The sequence below is a fragment of the Coenobita brevimanus genome, chromosome 50 (assembly GCF_032717465.1).
Source record: "Coenobita brevimanus isolate Jiangsu-jjx chromosome 50, ASM3271746v2, whole genome shotgun sequence".
In the NCBI taxonomy this organism is placed as follows: Eukaryota; Metazoa; Arthropoda; class Malacostraca; order Decapoda; family Coenobitidae; genus Coenobita; species Coenobita brevimanus.
This window is the reverse complement of record NC_137003.1, coordinates 42,724,472-42,748,001: the sequence shown is the minus strand read 5'-3', so window position 1 is coordinate 42,748,001 and position 23,530 is coordinate 42,724,472. Positions and strand designations below refer to the sequence as shown.

The following is a 23,530-nucleotide window of genomic DNA, read 5'->3' as shown; positions in this document are numbered from 1 at the left end:
ACAAGGGGAACCAGGACATGGACTAGAGTCAAAATGTGTGCGGCCGAGGAGAAGAATCCGGCTCCCTTGTTCCCTGCTCGCGTAATGGCGTTCCATAAGGGGGTATGTACGAAACTGAGAGGGCGAAGAGAATATGCAAACCCCCCATCATCTGACTTTTTTATGGAAGCGTTGTGAGGCTTGTATGTGTTTAGCCTGCATGCCGTGTTATAGTGCGCATAGAGCTGCACTTTTGGGGGCAGCTGGATTAGACGTAACGAACAGAAACGCACCCCTAAAGCGATTGTAAACAGGCAGTAAACAGGAGTGCGTTCTTTTATTTTCACAACGTTATCCACAACTGAGGCCTGAACAAGGGAGCAGACTCTCCATCCCAAGTCGTACCTACCGAGAGCTACTTAATAATAATACTGCTGCGTTCGAGTGGGGATAAAGCTTAGTTTTGGGGGAAATACCCAAGCACTCAAAAACGCGAAAAAAGTTGTTAATTCATAATTTTCATCTTCTTAAAACTGGATGAGGGAGTGGTACTGCTGATTAGAAAAAATGTCGAATTACGTTGATGAGCGTTATTTTCTTATTGATACAGGTGTGGTTTGGGTTAGGGAAATTGATGATTATAAAAACTTTCAAATGGCGTTGGTGATTGTTATTTTCATTAGGGAAAAGGGATACTGATGAATAGGATTGATGGTTAGGGGGAAAATGTTAGTTAGCAGTATATATGAGCTTTGTGAGGATGAGAGTAGAAATGTGTCGCTTAAAAATGAGCCGTCCTTTTTTTTTTTTTTTTTTTTTTCAGGGAATGAGGGAGTCGTACGTTGGAGGGGGGGGGGAGCGGCTGGAGCATTGGCAATTAGAAAAATGCCGAGCGTTGATGAGCATGGTGAGCACTGAGGTGATGGTCGTGGATTTACAAATGGAGCATTGTTGACCAACCTGATGGGGGGGGGGGCATTGATGGGGCATTGATGTGTGCCAAGGGTGCTGACGTGAACACTGAAAGTATGTCTGTGTCCAAGAAGAGCATTGATGTGTACATGAATTGTGCTGACGTGCACATGGAGAGCACTCGTGTCTACTTGGAGAGCTGTGATGTGTACAGGGAGGATTCTGATGTGAAATGAAGAGAATTGAAGGGAACATGTAGATAGTTGTGTGTGCAGAGAGCATTGATGTGTACAGAGAGAGCATTGATGTGTACAGAGAGCATTGATGTACATGTGGAGAGTATTACTGTGTGTATGGAGAACAGTGATGTGTACAACAATGGGATTGATGATGATGACTAGTGTTGTTGAAGATGAGGGGAAGATGATCACTGCATTCAACTCCTTTAGTATGAAGACCTTTTTGAGGGGGTCTGTTCTTTATGTCAGCTGAGGATTTTATTGAACTTCAAGGAGTTCTCTCGCAGTCAGCGGGTAAAAAAAAAAAAATAAATAAATAAAAATAAAAATAATCCCAAACGTCCCTTAAAATAAAATCGTTAGTTGACAGCAAGAATGTACCGATAAAAAAAATCCCCTGACTGAAGGAGTTAAAGGAGGATTTTATTTGGCATTGAGGGGCACTGAAGTACATAACAATTTCTGACCCCTTGAATCCGATGACGTATTTTTAACGCTTTATTCCCGCTGCCTCCAGACGATCTTATTCAGCTCAGGAAGGATTTTTTTTTTTTTTTAATGGAGTTACTGAAGGCGATGTCTAGACTCCCCCACCTCGAAAAACCGCCCCTCCAGCTGAAAAAAAAAAATCATCTGGAGGCAGCAAGAATATGATAAAAAAAAGCTACGTCGTGGGATTGAAGGGCATTGAAAAGCGAGAGCATATGCTTGAACCTTGCATTTGGCACTGTATATCCAAAAAGGAAGCATTGATCATTTAAAAAACGGGGAAGCATTCATTGTAAGGGGGGGGGGGATTAACCTAGAGTACGAGTTGTGAGCATTGATTATCTGGCATTGAATTGGGAGCATTTGTTCGATTTTCTCATTGATTATCCATTTAGTTTATCAATGTATTTTTTATCTGGCATTGACTGGGATATTTATATTTTGTATTTCGACTTTTTAATGATTACCTGGCATTCACTTGAGGACATTTATTTTGTGGTGAGAATTAAATTATGAACATTTTTTAAAAATTATTAATCGATATTTTTAAAAAATTTATTATTTATTCGACTTTTATTTGACACATTCAATAGAATGACCTCTATTTTACATTTTTTTTCTGGTTTGTTACGTTATTCTTCTTCATCTTATTATTATTATTATTATTATAATTATTATTATTATTGATTTTCTTGTTTTTTTTCATTATCATTGTTGTTCTTTTTCTATTAGTGATGTTCTTACTTTTTAATTATCACCGCTTTTGTAATTATAACCTCCTCTTTTACACTCACTTCAGTATTATCATTATCATAGTTATTCTCAGCATGGATTACGCCCTAATTGCCGTGATATCATTCCTATTCTGATTATCGTTTATCTTTCCTTATCTCTGACATCCACAGAGAGCAGTTCTTATCTCCATATCACTTCATTTGTTTATTAATTTATTTTTCCTTCCTCTGTTCTTCTGTAAAAAAAAAATGTTTGTGCATCTGTTTGTTTGTTTGTTAGTTTTATTGTTCTGGTGGTCTTTTTTTTTTCTTCCTTTTCACAGCATTTGGTCGACTTCGGGATTGTGTTCAGGCCTCAACGGGAAGATTTCGTTCACCTGGTACCGGTAGAAGTCTTATCAGTGGAAAGATTGAGGACCGTCTCGCGTAACTTATCCTCTGTTATCAGTACCTTTCTGTGTTATCGGTACCTTCTTCTGTTATCGGTACCTTCTCCTGTTATCAGTACATGTTATCGGTACCTTCCTCTGTTATCGGTACATATTATTGGTACCCTCCTCTGTTAGCAGTACCTTCCTCTGTTATTGGTACCTTCCTCTGTCGCCACCTTACTCTGTCATCGGCATCTCCTTTGTTATCGGTACATGTTATCGGTACCCTCCTCCTATCGGTACGTGTTATCGGTACCTTCCTCTTATCGGTACGTGTTATCGGTACGTTCACTCTGTTACCGGTACCTTCCTCTGTTATCGGCACACGTTATCGGTACCTTCCTCTGTTATCGGCACACGTTATCGGTGCCTACCTCTTATCGATACCCCTGGAATTAAATTTAGGGTAACACCAGATGATTTTATTCAGTTAAGAGAAATCGCAGTAATTAAAAGGCTGAGCTCCTGTTTTTTCCCCGTTTATTATTTATTTCTGTTTGCTGTGTTTTATTTACGGACTTTTTTCTGCTTGTTTTAGTTTTATGACGCCCTTTTTTTTATTTGTACCATATGTATAAACCCGTTCAGTGTTTTTTTTTTTTTTAATGATGCTGCAAACAGGCGATTTTTTTTTTTTCCCAGTTCGGAAGACCCTTTAGTAACGAAGGGGTTAATAAGGGCTATGTCTGCCCCCCCTCCTCCTCTTCAAAGTCAAAAAATATCTCCTTGAATAAAATCATCTGGAGAAATGTAAAAAATATTGTAGTGAATGGGCTTATTTCCCTTACATTTGTCATTATTTTTTTCCATGTAGCGTGTTTGTTTACCTGCGACATGTCATTTCTTTTATTTATTTATCTGCATATTTATTTATTTATTTTGTACTGTACGTAACAATCGTCTTTCGTGTATTTTCCTCTCGTTATCGAAACTGTGAAATTCGTTATCCTCGCCTGCTCGTTTATTATCATTTATCTCCTGTTTGTGTTTATCTGCCTCCGGTGCACCTGTTTGTGTGTTTGTTTACCAGTGTTTATTCTTGCCTTCCTTACACCCGTCGTTCGTAAACACCCCGAGCTTGGAGTTTCGCCAGCACTGGAGTTAGGAGTGAATTTAAACCTTGCTCTTTACCCTTTCCCTTCCCTCGTTTCTCTCACCGCCCCCCTCCACTCTCTCTGTTACCTCTCCCATCCCTTTCCTCCTCTCTCTTTCTGTTTCCTCTCTCACCCCTTCCTCTCTCACTTTCACTCCTCTTTCCCATTTCACGTTGCTTACTTTTCTCTCTTTCCTCGTTTTCTTTCCTTTCATTTGACCCCGTCCTCCTTCTCCCCTCCCATTTCCCTCTCTCCCACTTCGTCTTTCCCACTCCAAGTTCCTTATTTCTCTCTCTCTCCATCTTTTTTTTCAGCTAAATCTCTTCACCCTCCTTCTTCCCTCCCACGTCTCCCCATTGCTAACCTAGCCTTTCTCCTTTCCCCTGCTTTTCCGTATCCTTTTCCTCTCCCCTCTCTCATCCTTCTCCCGTAATTCACCCCCTCCCCTTTTTTTCTACTCACATCCTCTCACCTCTATCCCTTTCTCCCCTTCCCCCCTTCGTCCCTCGCATATTTCTTTCGTCTGTCCTGTCTATCCTTCATTTTCCTTCCCTCTACCAATTTTTCTATCCTTATCCCCTCCCTTCTCTCTCATTCCCCTCTCCCTTGCTACCCTTCTTTATCCCTTCATTCCACTTCATTCCTAAACCCCTCTTTTCTCCATTCCTCTTTCCCAGCTCCCTCCGTGCTTGCCTCTCCACTCTTCCCTTCCTCTTCACTCGATCATGTCCTTCCCCATTTCCTCTTTCCACGCCACCTCTTCTCTCCAGTCTCCCCATTTCATCCTACCTCTTCTTACCGGATTTTCATTTCCCTTTTTCTGCCTTCCCTCCTCCCTTACTTCCCTCCTCAGTTCCTCCCTAAATCCCCTCTCCCTCCCCTTCTTATCTCCCTCTCTCACTCCCCTCCTCTTTCCCCCCCCCTTCTCCTTCCCGTAATCCTTTCTCCCTTCCTTCATTTTTTCTTCTCGCCCCTTCCCCTTCCCTCTTCTTCCTCCCCCTCTTTGTCCCACCTCACTTGTTCCCTCTCATCATCTTCCTTCTTATATTCCTCCCTCTCGTCTTCCATTCCCCTTTTCCTCCCCTCTGTCTTCCCTCTTATCTTCCTCCCCCTCCTCTTCCGTTCCCCTGTGCCTCACCTCAGTCATCTTCTTCCCTTCTCCTCCCCTCTTCACTCCCCTCTTCTTCTCTCTCGTCTTCTTCTCCATGCTCTCCCGTTTCCCGTCTGTCAGTCTTCCCCTTCGTCTTCCCTCGCTTTATCTTCCTTCTCCTCCTTCCTCCTCTTCTTCCCTCCCGTCTTGCCTCTCTGTTTACGTCTCCTGGAATTCTTGCCGTCGAGTCCAGCCGAATTCCTCGACGATCGTCACTTCTATTTTATTTTTGTTTCCACGTTTTATTCATTTTCTCTTTTTTTTGTGTTGGGTGTGGGGGCGAGTAAGGCCTGAAGTTTAGATTATTTTTTATCATCTGTGCTTTTGTTGAGTGTATTAGCATTTTTCTTTTTAATTGCCACTTTTATCCATTGTCTTCCACTTTTTCTTTTTTGTCTTTTTTTTTTGAGGAGAGTGAGGCCTGAAGTTTGGGATTTTTTTTTCAGTGTTTTGGCTTGTGGTTAGTTAATCAGAATAAATTGTTTTGCAGTGGTACAGACTTTTGTCTTTTTTTTTTTTTTGACGGTGGGGGGGGGACTGTACTCGTGTGAGGATATAAGTTTGGATTTTTTTTTTTTTTAGGAACTTGTGCTGTTGTGTATTTTCATTATTTCACTTATAATTATAACCTTTATATTTTTTTTTTACTTTACGGGGAGTAGGAGTAAGTGAAGCCTGAAGTTGAAAGATTTTAAAATAATTTTTTTTTATCATTACATTTCCTATGTAATCGTCACTGTCATCTTTTTAATCCTCTTTTCTTTTTACTTTATCATTATACAGTATTGTCTTTTGTAATCGCTACTTTCGTCCAGTCATTTTCTCCTTTTACTGGGGAGGGGGGGGGGAGGTGGAGCGAGCGAGGTGTGAAGATGGAGGGTTTTCCTTTCTTTTGTGTTTTTGCTTTTCTTTTTTTATAAACTTTTCGCCAATTTTTTTTTGTTTAGGTTGGTTTTGCCTTATTTTCGACTTTTTATTAGGTTTAAGGTTTTCAGTGTCGATATGTGTTATAATTTTTTTTTCTCATGATGTGCATTTCTTTCGTACTTTTCTTTATCTTATGATTTCACTTGGATGGGTGACCGCCTGGGAACACCAGATGCTGTTGGCATCCCTACGTGTCAAGTGGGGTTGGTGGAGGATTAGTGCCCCTCCCTGTAAAAACAATTAACTCTAAGCCGTTGGCCACCCCGTTTGGGATACATGGCGTCTGGCAATGAATGGATGAATGAATGGATGAATGATTTCACCAGCTGACCTGTGCGTTTATCTTACTTTCTTTCTTTTCTTTTTCTTTCTTTCTTTCTTTCTTTCCTTTTTTTGCGTGCTGTCGCCATTGTTTCGCCGTTCTAACCCTTTCCCATTATGTTCTCGATACCTCCAGACGATTTTATTCAGTTCGGGAGAGATTTTTGAACCAGAGGGTATTGTACGTAGCCTTCAGTAACTCTTTCGTCATTGAGGGGTTCTAAACTGCATAAAATCGTCTGGTGACAGTAAGAATTAAATAGAAATGACGTCCTTGGGTTGAAGCAGTTAATGCCTTCAGGTCAAAGACGATTTTTATGTACTATTTTGCCAACTCCAGACGGTTTTATTCACCTTGGAAAACACCTGGTATTGAAGGAACTATTTTAGGTCATATCTAACCTCTTGGCCGGTATTATCGTGGGTTTAGGAAGCTCCCTAACACCTTTTCCTAAGCAGTTTATTTTGTTTACTACACCATACTTTTCTCTTTTGGGTAACGTAAGTTCTTCCAATATCGTCATACACTGGATAAATAACCTACACGACTATATTAACCAGATGCACTGAAAACTAAATCGCTAAGGAAGAGGTGTTAAGGAGCTTCTGAAGAGAATTCGGGCCCTTGTGTCGTTAAATCCAAGTCTGAGGAAAATTGATAAGACCTGAAGTCCTGGCTGCGTTAAATATATCCTTCAATAACGCCATCGCTACAAGAGACCTTCGCTGATAGAAAAATAAAATGGTTCCAAAAAACATCTGATAAATGATAACGTCCTTGTGGTAAAGAAGTTAACGTCTTTAGTCCGATATCCATTTTCCTCACTGTTCTTGATGTTGGATAGGTTTATGAGTCTAAAACAAAAAGTTATGATAGTGAATGGGACGCCCTGAATTTGAGTGACGTCCTGTTAAATTTGTTCTTGGTGTTTGACGACGATTGTATTCGACTCAAGGAAGGCGACTCATGTGGAAGGGATTTACCATGGGATTTACTAAGGGTACAGTCAGCATCATTAATCCTGTCGCCTCTCCTGCTTCTCTTTCTCCGTGGACTTTGAAAATTAATCCGTAGAAATTGACACTGTTGACGCCGATCTATGGCTAAATAAGTCATCAGTGTCAGTTGCTACGGATTCATTGCACTGATTATCGAAGTCCAAAGAGAGGGAAAAACAAGAGTGGTGACAGGACTTTTGTTGCTGACCGTACATCCAGTTAGTTCGAAAAGTCTATCCTGAGCAGAGTAAAATCGTCAGGAGATGGAGAGAATGCAGTAAGAAAGACGAGCCCGGGGTCAACGGGTCACATGATAGGTCGGAATAGGTGCATCATCAATACACCTCCCTCCGATCATGGCTGGGGAAGATAGGCTGAAGGGGAAACTCCTCCACCCTCGGCTGTTGCTGCTGTCCTCTCTGCTGTTGCTGCTGCTGTGCCTGCTGGGGAGAGGGGGAGGCCACAGCAGACGAGGAGGAGCAGGAAGGGGAGGGGATGGCAGAAGGAGCAGCAGCTGAAGGGGGAGGGGGAGGCGGGGGTACAGGGGTGAGGGCTGGTGGTGTGGCTCGGGAGAGGAGTGGCTGGTTGGCAATGTCTTGGTCGTGGTGGCGTGTAGCGTTGGATGGCAGGGGCAGGTGGTGGTCCAGGTGGCGCCGCAGCCAGCAGATACCGCCACCACACCGCCACAACCACCACCCGTGGAAGTACAGCACCAGCCAACCCTGTCAAGGAGAAAAAAATCATCATAATCAACATCATCAGCATCAACTTCTTAAGCATCATTATCAACATAACCATCATCATCATCATCATCATCTTAAGCATCATCATCAACATAACCATCATCATCATCATCATCATTATAATCTTTTCATCCCAACTACAACACTAACTCTTCTAATTGCTCAGTGAGGTTACAGATTAAAATTATATCCTACTGATATAAAAACTCCCGTGGAATTAAAGCACCAGCCTACCCTGCAGAACAGAAGGTAACATTAAATTGTTCACTAGGTTAGAGATTAGAAATGAAGCGTACGGGTACAAAATTCTTTGATTACATACACGGAGCTTGTATTATGTATTGTCTGTTTTACACATACAATAATCATACATTTACGCCCATTTACATGCCTGTCTTCACTATACCACTGTTGTGTTCTTCCACTCGTGTGTGTGTGTGTGTGTGTGTGTGTGTGTGTGTGTGTGTGTGTGTGTGTGTGTGTGTGTGTGTGTGTGTGTGTGTGTCCAAAGATCCTGATTGTTTCACATGAGCGCTGTCACCTTGTGTAAGTTCTGCGTATTGTTCATTGTGGTTTTGAAAAAGAAACTCGGAAACTTGTACACACAAAAGAATTACTAGTGTTTACGATGTTTATTACGAGTGTCTACGATTTCATTACAAGTGTTTACGATTTTTATTACAAGCGTTTATGATTTTTATTACAAATGTTTACGAAGGGTTTTACAATTGTTTGCGATGTTTATACAAGTGTTTACGATGTTTATTACAAGTGTGTGCGATGTTTATTAGGCCTTAGTCTCAGTACGCAGGCCTCAGTTCTCTTCTGTGAGCTGTTCGTGAATATTTGAGTCAGAGGTAAAGAATACAACTAAATAATGCTATAGTGCTTTCACCTTAACTTGGTCCAGATTTTTGTCCTTGTGTAGCTTGCTTCACAGAGCTCACATCCTTTCCTTAGCACTTCTTCATGACTAGCAGAATGTGCTTGTATTAACTTCTTGCTACAGCTCAGTAATCAGAACGGAGAGATCGGGATTTTTGAAGCCAAGTGAGTAGGGTATAGTACTGCTAAATTTTAATTGTAGTTACAGACGAGGAATCCATGTCAATAAAATGGAGGAAAACGTACATAGTGTGGAATTCTGTTTTGTTTCATACCAACCTGTCTACCTACCTACCTGCCTACCTACATATCTACTTACCTACCTGCCTGCCTACATATCTACTTACCTACCTGCCTACCTACATACAGACAGACACACATATCGGTTCCTGCATTTTATTTTCTCCCGTTTTGTAAATTTCTCCCTTCCCTTCTCCAGTGATCCCTGTCTTTCTCATTCATTATCCCTCTCTCCATAATCTCATTCCCTCCTTAATCATCCTCTCTGCTTAATTCTCTCTCTCTCTCTCTCTCTCTCTCTCTCTCTCTCTCTCTCTCTCTCTCTCTCTCTCTCTCTCTCTCTCTCTCTCTCTCATCATTCCTTCCCTTTTCCTCGTTTTCCCTGTCTTTCCGCTCATTCTCCGTTTTTTCCTCTATTACTTTTCCTTGCTGCATTGCGCAGTTGACCCTTGTGCGGTGTGGTGCGGCGAGGATCTGTCCGTTCTCCCCTTTGGGGCTAAGATGCGAATGAATGTGTTTGAATGGATGAGTAAATGGGGAGTGTGTCGTCCTGTCTCGGCTACCTCCCTTTCCTTGGGGGAAGCAGCCTAGGTATATAGATAGATAGATAGACTTTTCCTTCCCTCCCTCCTCCCTTCATTCATTCATGTCTCCCTTCCTTCTTTCCTTCCTTTTCCTCCTTTCCTTTCTTCCTTCTTTCCACGCTGCCTTCCTGGCCTCCGTCCATCCTTCCTATCCATCCATAAACCTTTCGCTTCCTCTTTCTTCCCTCCATACAAACAGCCATCTTTCCCTTCCCCTTTCCTCCTATTTACATCCCCCGTCCATTTTTCCACTCTTCCACCACTTCTCCACCCAGCCACCTATTTTCCCCTCACCCCTTCCCCTCGTCCTCCCGCTGCCTTCCATTCCCTTCCCCTCCCCTCTTCCTCCTCTTCCCCTCACCTCTCCTCCCACCCGTATCTTTCCCCTCAGCTCATCTCAAAGTCAACACGAAGAAAAACCCCTCCTATTGACTCCATAGATTTCACTGGGACGGGTTTTTTTCCCCCTCCCTTCCCCTTTCCTCCCCTCACTCCCCTCAGATGGCAAAAAAGCTCTGATAGGACGTTTGGACTTTTTATTTCATTTTCCCGTTTTTTTCTTTATGATAATAGTTTGAGAGAGTTTTGGAAGTTTTTCGTTCTAGGATTCTCTCTCTCTCTGTCTCACACACACACACACACACACACACACACACACACACACACACACACACACACACACACACACACACACACACACACACACACACACACACACACACACACACGCAGACGAAGAACCAAAGTTTCCCCATATTTGCGGTAATTTCTCATGTTGGGGATAACTTAGTGTGTCTCTTTATTTTTCACAACTCATCCCCCAATAAATCCCAGTGAAATATTTGTGTGTGTGTGTGTGTGTGTGTGTGTGTGTGTGTGTGTGTGTGTGTGTGTGTGTGTGTGTGTGTGTCTTTCCTCTATTCATCTCTTATCTGCCTGACTTATTTTTTCTTTAATTTCTTCTTTTTATTGTTAACAGACTTTATTTGCTTTAAAAATAAATAGCCCATAATAGAGAGAGGGTCAATAATGGACGAGGTGATTCCTGTTTCATTACTTCCTCTTGAGTGAAATATAAAAACAAAAGACGTCTTACTGAAGGAGTGTATAATAATTTTTCGAATGATGATGGCTATTTATTTCCGATCTACTTCGTTTTTATGCCATTTTTTGCCCCCCCCCCTTTTTTTTTTTTTACCTTTTCTACACATCAGTCATTTTTTCTAATCAGGTAGCGTGACCCTTGAACGAATTTAGACATTTTTTTTCTTTCGTTTTTACGCTTATTGGACTAGAAGAGTATGTGTGTTTGAGGTGGGGAGGGGGAAGGGAAGACCAAGGATTAGATAGAGATTTGGAGTGATGTATGAGTGAGGAGGGGGTGAGTTGGCGGAAGGGCAGCCAAATGGCAGAGGACAGGGTGATATTGAGGCGATTTGTTTGTGGTCACCCTTTATAGGGTTAAGGCGTCTGGCTATAGTTAGACAGATAGCTATTATTATTATTGGTAGTAGTAGTAGTAGTAGTATTGTTGTTGTTCTTGTTTTTGTTATTATTTTTCTTTTTCTTGTCATTATTATTATTATTATTAATATTATTATTATTATTATTTATTTATTATTATTATTATTATTATTATTATTATTATTATTATTGCTGTTGTTATTGTTTTCTTTTTTTTCAGATCATATGGCGTGGGAGGGGAGGGAGCGCACATTCAGGTATCAGTACTTGCTATTTCTTTTGTTTTCTTGTTTTCATTTATGCTATTTTTTATCTTGTGTTATCTGTATCATATTAAAGTATACCCGCTTATGTTTATGTAGACTTCGTACTTCTTGTGTTGAGCATGAACGCAGGGTAGACAAGGAATCCGGTGTGTGTGTGTGTGTGTGTGTGTGTGTGTGTGTGTGTGTGTGTGTGTGTGTGTGTGTGTGTGTGTGTGTGTGTGTGTGTGCGCGCGCGCTTGGGTAGGGGATGGAGGGAGAAGGGAGATGAGGAAATGAGAACTGGGGGAGGCAGGGTGGGAAAGAAACCGGAGGGGTGTGGTGGTAAGTTGAGAGAAAAAGGAGATGGGACAGGAAGGGTATATAAAAGATGTTCTGAGTATGGAGGAAGGGAGGAATGGGAATGTGAGGGAAGAGTAAAGGAAGTGAGTCGTAGGTGGATGGGAGGGGAATGTGTTAGATTGAGGAGGGGGAGAGGGGGAAGAGAGGAGAGGTGAAGGAAACGGAGGGGGAGGAAGAGGGGAATGTGTTAGGGGAAAGGGTGAAGGTGGGAGAGGGGAAGTGAGAGGGGTGAGGAAGGGGAGGGGAAGGTAAATGCGAATGTGGTAGACTGGAAGAAGTGGGAGGGAAATGGAGAGGGAGGGAGGAGAGATGGGGAGAGCGAGAGGGGAATGTGGTTGACGAGGCGAGCGAGGAAGGGGGAAAGGGGAGGGGGGTTGAGAGGTTTTATGGTGGGGGTGATATAATACTGTGATGGCAAATAATCATCACGGGTTCATATCCACGAAAATAAAAATAATGGTAGGACAGTATGAAGCAGTTTGTGTCCCTTCCTCCCCTCCCCTCAGCCTCCCCTCTCTATCTCTCTTCCTTTCTCTCTCCTCTCCTATTGTTCTTGTCCCCCTTTTCGCCTCTGTCCATCCCCAACACTCCTCCCATCCATTACCATTACCATTTCTGTCTTCCACCCCTCCCCTCATTCCTTGCATTGTTTTTGCTACCCCACCTTCTCTTCTTACTCTTTCTTCTCCCTATTCCTCCCCTCAGCTTTTCTTACTGTGTCCCTCTCCCCCTCTTACACATCATACTTTCTACCCCTCCCTCGTTTTCCTTCTTCCTCTCCGTCTATTTCATCTGTCCTCATCCCCGTCTCCTCTTTCTTTCCCTTCCCACCCTCCCCTTTATCTCCCCTGATCCGACCCTCACCCATCACCATTTCACTCCCTCCCCTTCTCTTCACCCCCCCAATCCTGCCTCCTCCCCCCCTTAGCCCTCTTTATTTTACCCCTTCCCTCCTATCCCCCAGCCCTCCCCAACTCTGCCCTCTCTCCCCTGCCGCTCCCCAACTCTGTCACATCTCCCCTGCCCCTACTAGTTCTGCCGCCTCCCCTCCCTTTCCCTTTGTAAATGAAAGGAGATTGTATGTGGAGTACATACATTATAGGGTTGGATACTTCACAGGGAAAGAGGTGTCACTGAGTAGAGAAGTGTATGGAGTTGGGGGAGGGGAGAGGAACGTAGAGGTATGGGGAGGGGAAAAAAGAGAGGGGAGAGAAGTAGAAAGGAGAGGAGAGGAAAGTGCTGAGGGGAGGGAGGAGATATAAAAAGATTGGGGAGAGGAAACTATGGAGGGGAGAAGGAGGGAAGAAGGGAATGAATATGGAAGGGAGAAAAAAGAAGAGTAGAAAGAGGAGGGAGGAAGGAAGTAATAAAAGGGAAGGCAGATGAAAAAGACGCAGGGACGAGAGAGGAATTGATGAGAAAATAAGAAGGGTAGGGAGTAGAGGGGAGGAAAGAGGCAAGAAGGGAGGGAAGGGGAGTAGAGGGGAGGGGAGAATCATATGAGAGGGGAGGAGGGAAGCCTATGGAAGTAAAAATGGGGGGATGGCACTCACGAGAAGGGTGGAGTGAAAGATCAAAAAGAATGATACAACAAAGCCCTCAACCTCCCTTCCCTTTTGTGTGTAGGGGGAGGGGAGTGGGAGAGGAGGTGGAGGGAGAGGGGGAGGGTGTGTGTGGAGGGGTGGAGTTACGCCGTGCCACTGACAGCTGTGTGGAGGTGCGTGATGTGTGACAGGCGGTGGTTTGCTCTGATGGTATGTGGAATCGACAGGTTTTATGGATGAGTTAGACATACACCAGTACCACTCCAGTATTTCTGTCTTTCTTTATCTATTTCTGTTTATCTGTTTGCCAAGCTGTGTATCTGTCTATCCATTTTTGTCACTCCGTATTTGTGTCTGTCTGTCTGTCTATCATTGTATCTGGCTGCCTCAGTCTGTGTGCCTATTTATCTACGTCTGTCTGTCTGTATCTCTATCTGTCTCTATGTCTGTGTCTGTCTGTCTAAGTGTCTATCTATCTATCTATCAATCGATCTGTTTACTTTATCTCTTGATTGATTTCCTAAAGGACATATTTTTGATTCCTGCGCTAATACCAGAGTCAGATATTACCAGGATGAAAGTGACACACCTTCCCCAAGCTGCTCGTGACAACCTCAATGTCCACCTCTTCCTCCTACCACCAGTCCAAACCATCTATTATGTACGCTTCTGAACAATCATTCTGTCTCGTTTTCCACCTTCTCTCCTTTCACCTTTTCTCCTTCCACCTTCTCTCCTTTCACCTTTTCTCCTTCCACCTTCTCTCCTTTCACCTTTTCTCCTTCCACCTTCTCTCCTTCCACCTTCTCTCTTTCCACCTTATTTCCTTCCACTTTCTCTCCTTCCACCATTTCTTCTTCCACCTCCTCACGACTCACCTCTCCCAGCAGTCCATGTTTCTAAATCAAACAAATACAGATATGCTCCTCTTCAGTACACAAAAAGTCTGCATTTATTCCTTCTTCCATGCACACTCCTTTATTTCTCCCCGTCTGTCTCTCTTTCTCTATATTTAACGCCACACATACATTCTCAATAAATCTAACTATCTTCCTCTCTGATTTAGCTCGACGCCTCAATCCCACAGGGCAAAATCGGCATCAAAATAGCTTGGGTGTTGCCTTGCCCAAATTGCAACTCACCTTTCACTCTCCTACCTTGCAGGATCCACACCCTAACTTCCTTCCTCACTAGTTCGCCCATCTCTGCCTCATACTGCACTCCTCCCAGATGCTAAAATATCCTTCATTCTTCATCACTAAACAGTTCTTTTTGACAACACTTTGCATCTGTGCTTATGCCTCTTATTTATTTATTTATTTATTTATTTATTTTACTTAGTGCCAATATCATCGGTCACAACTTAGCTCCTTTCGACATGACCATCAGATGTCGTCTCTCTCTCTCTCTCTCACACACACACACACACACACACACACACACACACACACACACACACACACACACACACACACACACACACACACACACACACACACACACACACACACACACACACACACACACACACACACACACACACACACACACACACACACAGACACACACACACACACAGACACACACACACACACACTTCTAGGTTCCTCATCATCACAGCATCATAATAGTATCATGAATAGTTATCTCCCACCCTCATCCTCTCTGTTTCGTCCCTGCTCACCTATGCATCTCATTGTCTTGGCTTTGACCTTCTTAATTACTCCATCAATATACACATTAAGAAGATAGGGAGACATCACACATCCTCGCGTCAGACCCTTCCCTCTATAATGCATTTCTGGGTAAACTGTTCACTATTAACCCGTATAAACTGCCTTTCGGTTCATCGCGGTTTTGATCCTTTGCGAGCATAATTGTCTGTAATAGCAGTAGTGGTAATAGTAATAGTAGTAGTAGTAGTAGTAGTAGTTGTTGTTGTTGTTGTTGTTGTTGTAGTAGAATAAGTAGTAGTAGTAGTAGTAGATGCAACCCAGGCTTATCTGAACATAGACCCAGTGGACTGAAGGCTGGAGTTAACCCTTTCCTAGAGTCCAATATCATTTAGGAAGAGAGGGAGGGAGGGCGTTTGTACACCGGGGCGGCGGGGCCAACTGGTCATATCGGTGCCACCTGGTGAAGGCGTCCCTCTCCAGCACTATAAACGTTGTAAAATAAAAAGGTAAAGCAAATAAAAGCCAAATAAATACCCAAATAAATGATAACTAAAAAAACAAAAAACAAAAACACGTCCTCGCAGTGTAAGAGTTAAAAAAATCATCTCATAATCACCTCCTTCATGTCTTTTCTTATAAAACATAGCGAAGAAGCCCCTACTCCCCCCCCACCTCCGACTTAACCCAAAGCAGTACTGTTGCGAATTAAAAAGTAGTTCGAACAATTAGCCAACTTCAAATGCCCAGTTATATGAGTTCACGCCTCAGTAATAAACTCATTAACTTTTATTTTTATTATTTACGGTGGAAGTGCTGGCGATAAATCCAGTTTCTCTCTCTCTCTCTCTCTGTCACTGGGTGCTAGGCAGGAACGCCTTCATGTGGTGGCACTGATATTAACGTGTGGTTCCAGTGCCTGGTTATACATTCGCCCCACCGCAACTACTTCCTTATCAGCCAAAAGGAGGATGGCAGAATGCAAAAGTGTAGTTCATGCATCTGTCATTTATCTAATTTATCTGTCTATATAACACATTATAGCATGAGTAGAATTGAGAGCACGAGTACAATATAATATACGGTGTCGGAGTGAAAGTCAAATTATTTCTCACGCCAAACGATTTTTTTTTTTTTTTTTTTTTGAGTTTAAGGAATTTTGACGTAAAGGTAAAGGTACATAGCATTTTTTTTTGTGTGTGTGTGAGTGTGTGTGTGTGTTTTGGAATCGGAGAGTACGTGGGGTTTGTAAGGGACATTGCTTACCCCATTGCACCCCATTTTCCCTCTCATTTCACTCCCGGATTCTTTCTTTCCCGCCCACTCACCTCACATCTCATCTCATCTCACCTTCAATATTCTTATCTCCATTACACCCCTCATCTCATCTCATCTTATCTCATCTCACTGCACCTAACCTCTCCTCTCTTCTCCTTACCTCTCCTCTCTTCTCACCTCTTCTCTCCTCTCGTCCCCTCTCCTCTCCTCTCGTCCCCTCTCCTCACCTTTTCTGCATGATTGCTCCCTTTGCTACTGCTCCCTTATGCCCGATTTCTCTCTCTCTCTCTCTCTCTCTCTCTCTCTCTCTCTCTCTCTCTCTCTCTCTCTCTCTCTCTCTCTCTCTTTCCGTTTCATTTCTCTACCTCCCTCCCTCTCTTTCTCCACCCCTCCCTCACTCTTTCTCCTCCCCCTCCCTCCTTGTAGTCCTTTCTAGTTTCTTTCCCTGCCTTTCCCACAATTTTCTATCTCCTCCTCCCCCCATCGCGCCATTTCTCTCTCTCTCTCTCTCTCTCTGGGGGGGGGGGGCACCGTAGAGGGCAGAGTGCATTGGCATCATCTTGCATGCCGGCGGTGTCCATACAGACTGGGAAAAATGCCAAGGCGTGTGAATTGATCTGCACTTTTCCCATATATTTCCAAACTTCTGATTGACCCTGTACTTCCTGCCCATATCTTTTATCTTTCTCTTCGTCACTTTATCACATCTTCCTCGTATCTTCCTAATCTGTATCACCCTTCCCGTTTCCATAACACCTTTTTTTCTGTCTTCATTCCCCTGTTTTCATCTGCCTCTTCCTTCCCGTCTTCACCTTCCTCCACATACAGTTTATCTTCGTCTTCATCATCGTCTTCTTCCTCCTCTTATCTCATCTTCCTCCTCCCTATCTTCCTCTTCCTTCCCTTATCTTGCTGCTGGTACGTCTCTCACGCTTCCGTGTTTCTCTTTATTTTTCCCCCTCCTGATTTCTGTCAACATTATTTTTCTTTCCATCCCTCCTCGCTTGTTTCCTTTGCTTGCCTATTTCCTTCCTTCCTTCCTTGCTTGTATCCTTCCTTCCTTCCCTGCTTTTTTCCCTCCTTGCTTGTCTTGCTTGCTTGCTTCCTTCCCTCCTTGCGTCCTTCCTTCCTTCCATCCTTCCTTCCTTCCTTCCTTATCTCCTCCTCCTCCTCCTCCTCCTCCTCTTACTTTCCACTTACAGCACGATCTTTTACTCCTCTGCGAAATATTCTCTCTCTCTCTCTCTCTCTCTCTCTCTCTCTCTCTCTCTCTGAGTGTGCGTGCGTGCGTGCGTGCGTGCGTGCGTGCGTGCGTGCGTGTGTGTGTGTGTGTGTGTGTGTGTGTGTGTGTGTGTGTGTGTGTGTGTGTGTGTGTGTTTATTCAGTTCACTGGCTTTCTTGAATTTCCTCTTCCTATATCCCACCTCTTCTCCAACCCCCCTCCCCCCTTTCGCGCCCTCCCTCACTCACTCACGCTCTCCCCTTCCCGCTCCTGCTCCCTGTCCCTCTCCTTCACCCTCTCCCTCTCCCTCGCCCTCTCCTTTTTTTTTTTTTTCCCCTCTCCTTCACCTTCTTCTCCTCATTCTCCCTTTCCTTCACCGTCATCTCCTCCCTCTCTCACCTTTTCCTCTGTTAATCCATTTTTCTTCCTTTTCATCTCACTCATACTCAACTATTCTATCGTAGTTAAGTCTTTACGTGTGTTTATGTGTATGTAAAAAGACTTTAAATACTAAGACTTTATTATTTTTTTGCGAATCTTTGCCCACACAACGACTAGAGATGTAATGTGTGATGTGATAAGCGTGGTCCAGATTGATGTCCTCTGAAGGGTTGTTTTGTCCCCTCCCTCTCCGTCTGTACCTCCTTCTTCCGTTCTCCTGCCTGTCCCTCAGCCTGCCTGTTTCTCTTTCTCTCCCTAACTTTATCTCTGTCTCTCCTTGCCTCTCCCTCCCCCCTCTCCTCCTCCGTCTTTCTGCTGCTGTTCCCTCTCTCTTCTTTTCTCTTTCTTTTCTTCTTCCGGCTTTTCTCTCCCGCTTCTCCCCCCCACTCTCCTTTCCCGTCCTACTTCCCTCGCTCCCTACCTTCCTTTCTCCCCCAGCTCTCTCCCACCATCTCCCTTCCTCCCTCCTCCCGCTCCCTTCCTCCCACTCCCTCCCTCCCTCTCTTTGCCTCCCTGCCAGCACCTCAGCCTGCCTTCCTCTTATCTACAGCCTCGCTAATCCCGCGACCTTTATCCTTGGAATTTACAGGTGTGCCTTTATCTGCCGCCTTTCTCCCTTCCTTCCTACCTCCATCCCTTCCTTCCTTCCTTCCTTCCTCCCTTCTTACTTCCTTTCCTGCCTACCTCCATCCTCCATTCCTTCCAATCGTCATCCTCCCCTCCTGCTACCTCCATCCTCCCCATCCGTCCTTCCTCCCTCCCTCCGTACCTCCATTCCTGCCTTCCTGACCACCTCTATCCTCCTGTCATCCCTTTCTGCATACCTTCATCCTCCCTTTCTGCCAACCTCAGGCCTCTCCTCCCTTCCTCCCTCCCTACCCAGCAGTAAGTACGTTCAGATTACACTAGAGGTAATGGTTATGAAATTGTTGGCAAACGTATCTAGTTAAATTGCATAAGAACGTAGTAGATTATGGTCCAGAGATAACCGTTAAAATTCGCTTGGAAGTGTCTGGCCTCTAATCCCCATTTGTGTTAGTAGGTGATTAATGATGATGATGATAATGATGATGAGGGTGATGATGATGATGATTGTGATGATAGCTTACTTACAGTGTCCCGTTTAATTATAATCTGTCGAAGAAGGACCACCAGTGCTCTTGCTGTTATACGCTGCACTTTCGCTTATGCTCCTTTTCTCTATACCACGTACACCTAAGGAAAGGTCCGCCTCATACACGTGCCTGTCAGTTCGAACCTTTATGCGTGAAACAACCACTAGTGCAGCAGTAGCCAGACACTCTAATGCCTGGTACCACTTTGTGGGAGGGGAGAGGTTAAGGGCGGAGGAAGCCTGGGGAAGCTGATAGTTCCTACCTCTCCCTCTTCCTTCCCCATCCTTCAGTTACCAGATAGATGAATGTTGGCTATTGCTTCGCTACCACTTCCCTCACATTCACTATTTCGAAGTGGTGAGCGAGTGTATAACGCGGAACTTTCCTCGGGTGTACTTCCATCTTCTCCCCTAGCATTTCCTACACTTCCTCTCCCCCTTCCACCCATCCCAGTCCTCTTCCTTTCTCCCTCCTTTCCTCTTTTCTGTTTCTCCTTTCTCCCTTCCACCCACCCTCCATCCTCCCGTCCTTTCTCCCATTCTTCCTCCTCTCGCTCCTTATTTTCCTCCTTCCCTTCCTCCCTCCCTCTCCCTTGCCCCCCTTCCCTCTGTACCCCCTCCCCCCATCTGTTGACGCTGGATCCGGCCTGTTTTTGCCACGACCAAACGGAAATTGCTTTTACATGTTGCCCGCTTATCATAGGAGATGGGGGGGGGGGAGTGTGAAGGTGGGTGAGAAGGGAGTGTGGGGAGGGAGGAAGAAATGAGAAAGGGAGGAGGAATATAGGGGAGAAAGAAGAGAGTATAAGGGAGAGGAAGGAGTGTGGGGAAGAGATGAAGGGTGTGTGAAAAGGTAGGGAGGAGCAGGGTGAGGAGGGGTTTGGAGGGGAGGAGAGGGTGTGAGGGAGGAGCTAAAAAGGAGGGAGTAAAGAGGGAGGGAACGCGAGAGGCTGGCGGGGACTGGGTAAAAAGAGAGTGTGGGGAGGGAGGGAGGGGGCGTGGAGGGTAGAAGATAAAAAACAAAAAATCAAAATGCAATGCGGAGAGGAGGAAGAGGATGCAAGAGAGGGAGGAAGGAGGGAAGATACGTGGAGGAGAAGAGGGAGAAGATGCATGGAGAAGTGGAGGAAAGAGGGAATATGCAGGGAAGGCAGGAGGGAGAGTGGGAAGGAAGGGGGTAGGAATGAAGGGAGTATGTGTGGATAGCCTACGATTTCCCACGTCTGAGTGTTATATCTTTTTCTTTTTCTTTTTTCTTGATATAGTTTTCTTTATTTTTTTCCTGGGCGTTTTATTTTTTGTCTTTATGACGTCGAGGAACTGTCTTGAGTTTGTCCTTATCTTGGTAACACTTCTATATTTTTGTAACACTACGATGCATTGTCTGAAATTTCTCCATGTCCAGGTATCATTTCGTGTGTGTGTGTGTGTGTGTGTGTGTGTGTGTGTGTGTGTGTGTGTGTGTGAGAGAGAGAGAGAGAGAGAGAGGAGTCAGGTAATCAGTATAGGGAGAGTCTGGGTAGAAAGGAGGAAAGGGAGGCAGGTAGGGAGAGATCAGGAAGATAAAGCGGTGAGAGGGAGGGAGAACAGAGAGGAAGAGGGAGAGAAGGGAGGAAAATTAAAATGGTAATAAGGAGGGGAGAAGGAAACACGACTAGGAGGAAGAGAGGAAGGAACTACTCGTAACTGTCTCATGCTCGGGAAATCTCTACTTTTTTCTTTGAGGTACCGCCAGACGATTTTATTTATCTGAGAACCCTAGGAGTGTTTTATTCTACTGAGAGGGTGTCGTAGGCCCGTCTCATCTGTTGAGAAAGCTTCTTAGTACCTATTCCTCAGCGATTTAATTTTGGATCCGGCTGGTTAATATACTCTTGTTCCTTATTTATGTAGAGTGTGGCGATTTCAGATTAATTTAAGAAACACAGAAGACCTGCAGTACAAAAAATATATAATTAAATAAGTAAATAAATAAATCCGCTCTTATCTACTGCACAACATCGTCTAGTGGTAGCAGGAACAAAATTAGTGGTCGTAATGAAGAGGTGGAAGAAGGACGAAAGACAGAAGTACATCAAACTCTTCAGTCAGATGAGGTTTTATTATTTTTATTATTTTCTTGCCGTCCAGACGACTTTGTTCAACACTGGAGAGTTTTTTTTTTCCTTTTTTTTTTTTTTTTTTTTACTGGACGGGCAGACAGAACCACCAAAAAGCCACCTCAAAACCACCTCATTAGCACCCAAAAAAGTTAGCCGAAGTGAAATGACTCCAGCGAACTTAAATAGCCACTCGAAACCACCTTAACCCAACGAAAGCCACTCACAACCACCTTAGCCACCCACCCAAAACCATCCAGGCCCATCTACAGCAGCGCAGAACAACCTTAGCCCACCTGATGCCACCTTAACCCAACTAAAAACGACCGACAACCACCATAACTAACTCAGAACACCCAAAAAACACCTTCCAAGATGCACCCAGAATACACCAGCCAATAAAACACAACCGCAGCCATCAGTAACCCATCAAAACTTTCAGAAATTGCCAACACATTAACACATCCAAAACCACAAAAATCGCCTCAAATCCACACAAAAACATCAAAACCCACCTTTTTAAAACGCACCCACAATACACCATCTAATAAAACACGGCCATAGGGTGGGTCCCTGGAGAGTCGCCCCAGCCACAACCTCACTTTTTGTACTTTTATTTTTCACCTTTTTTTCACACTTTCCCTCCCTTGGGCTGGAAACCAATAAGCGATACTTGTGAGGACGTTGAGGGAGGCTGTAGAGAACTTCCTTTCCCCTAGTTCCAGCTTTAGTACAGTCACGTTCAATAATCCGTTTAGACGTTTGTGGTTTCGAAGCTCCGAATCGTATGAAGCTGGATTACAAGCTTTCGGACATAGACTCAGTATTTCCGTTTAATATAAAAGAGACGTCTTAAGCCTGGAAGAGGTGAACACGACCAAATTACTTCCTTGTCGCCCGGTCCTTCATCAGGCTGTCATCCCTTCATCTAGCACCTATTTCGCTCATATCTCTTCACCTCGTCCGTTAACCTCATGCTTGGTCTTCCTCGCCCTCTCTCTCTACTTCACTGAGTCTCCTATGGTCAGTTTACTTTAGCATGGTGGAGATTTTCGACCTATTCCTGCCTATTTCATGCAGCTCAGAAGCACAGTAAGAAAAACTGCTGTCCTCCATCATTTCCAGAGCACTTGTTTATGACTAGCACAATATTCCAGTGTCAGTTCCCTTCTAAAGCTCATTATTCTAGGTGGAGATATGGCAGTTTTCTGCCTAATTGAAATAAACAGAGTGTAGGCAGTTTGTGCTATCCATTTCACACCACACGACGTCAGATTGAGACTTCAGCCCTTCCACTCCGCCTCAGTATGAACGGTTAGCATAGCAAGATCTCATTCCGTTTTCAGACCATTTCGAAGCAGCGTGAAGTACTGACCGCATCTGACCTCGAGCATCTTTTTGAAACATTGGGATGCCTTATGGAAAACAGATGATTTGACGAGGAGGAGAATTGTTTGGGGTGGGTTAAATATTTCAGGGTTATTTCTCTCTCTCTCTCTCTCATAATCCCTTCGTAATTCCCCCTCCCTCTGCTTTATACTCCACTTACGCAGCACAAACGCAAATCTGTGAAGCTAAATGATGCAGCGTGTTTTTCTTTTCTACGCAGCACAGCGTGGGGGGCGTGAGCAACGATATGGCAACGACTGGGAAAAGGCAACACAAATCTTATGAGTTTGGGGTTTAACATCTTGAAAGAAATAACAGGGAAGCGTATATTATTAAAGTTTACCCTTTCAAAATTAGAGGAGAAGTTAGAAAGTGGGAACAATGCCTCAGAAATTCTTTTAGACACTAGAGCAGCAAAAATTATTATTATTATTTTTTTTTTATGAGCTTGAATGAAATAACAGAGAAGCAAATTGTAAAAATATTCCCTTTGAAAAACAGACAATAGGAAAAATGGAGCAACAACAACAACTTTGTGGTATAAGAGTTCGAAGGAAATAGTTGGAAGTAAAAGCAGTGTACCTTTATAAAAATTTGAGAGACTAAAGAACGGAGGGAACATGAGGATTATAACAGGACTAAGCGGAAATTTCACCAAGACAAAAACTTTATGCAAATTTTATAGTTCTGCATATTACACAGTGAAGAAAATAAGAGGGAAAAGCATTGATATAACAGTTTCCCCTTACAGAATTAAAGAAAATAAAAACAGTGGAACAGCGAGGAATATTACAGAGCGCTGCGGGAATTTCAACATATGACAAATTCAGAAAAAAATATGAGATTTTTGGAAGTAACACTTTGAAGGTAATTAAAAAAAAAAAAAAAAACATTATTACAGTCTACCCTGCAAAAAATTTTCAGAGAGAGAGAGAGAGTTAAAAAAAAAAGGAGGAGGGGGGATAGCAGGGATT

General features: G+C 43.8%; 1 protein-coding gene across 1 annotated transcript in view; it reads right to left on the bottom strand.

The window, feature by feature from the left end:
* Positions 1-7,610: 7,610 nt before the first annotated feature.
* Positions 7,611-23,530, bottom strand: part of LOC145399747 (uncharacterized) — a 90,872-nt gene continuing 74,952 nt past the window's right edge. The window contains exons 5-6 of the mRNA XM_080272295.1: positions 7,818-7,997; positions 7,611-7,715 (exon numbers count right to left, since the gene is read on the bottom strand). Of these exons, the coding sequence (XP_080128421.1) occupies positions 7,611-7,715; positions 7,818-7,997 (285 nt within the window). The remainder of the gene's footprint in view (positions 7,716-7,817; positions 7,998-23,530) is intronic.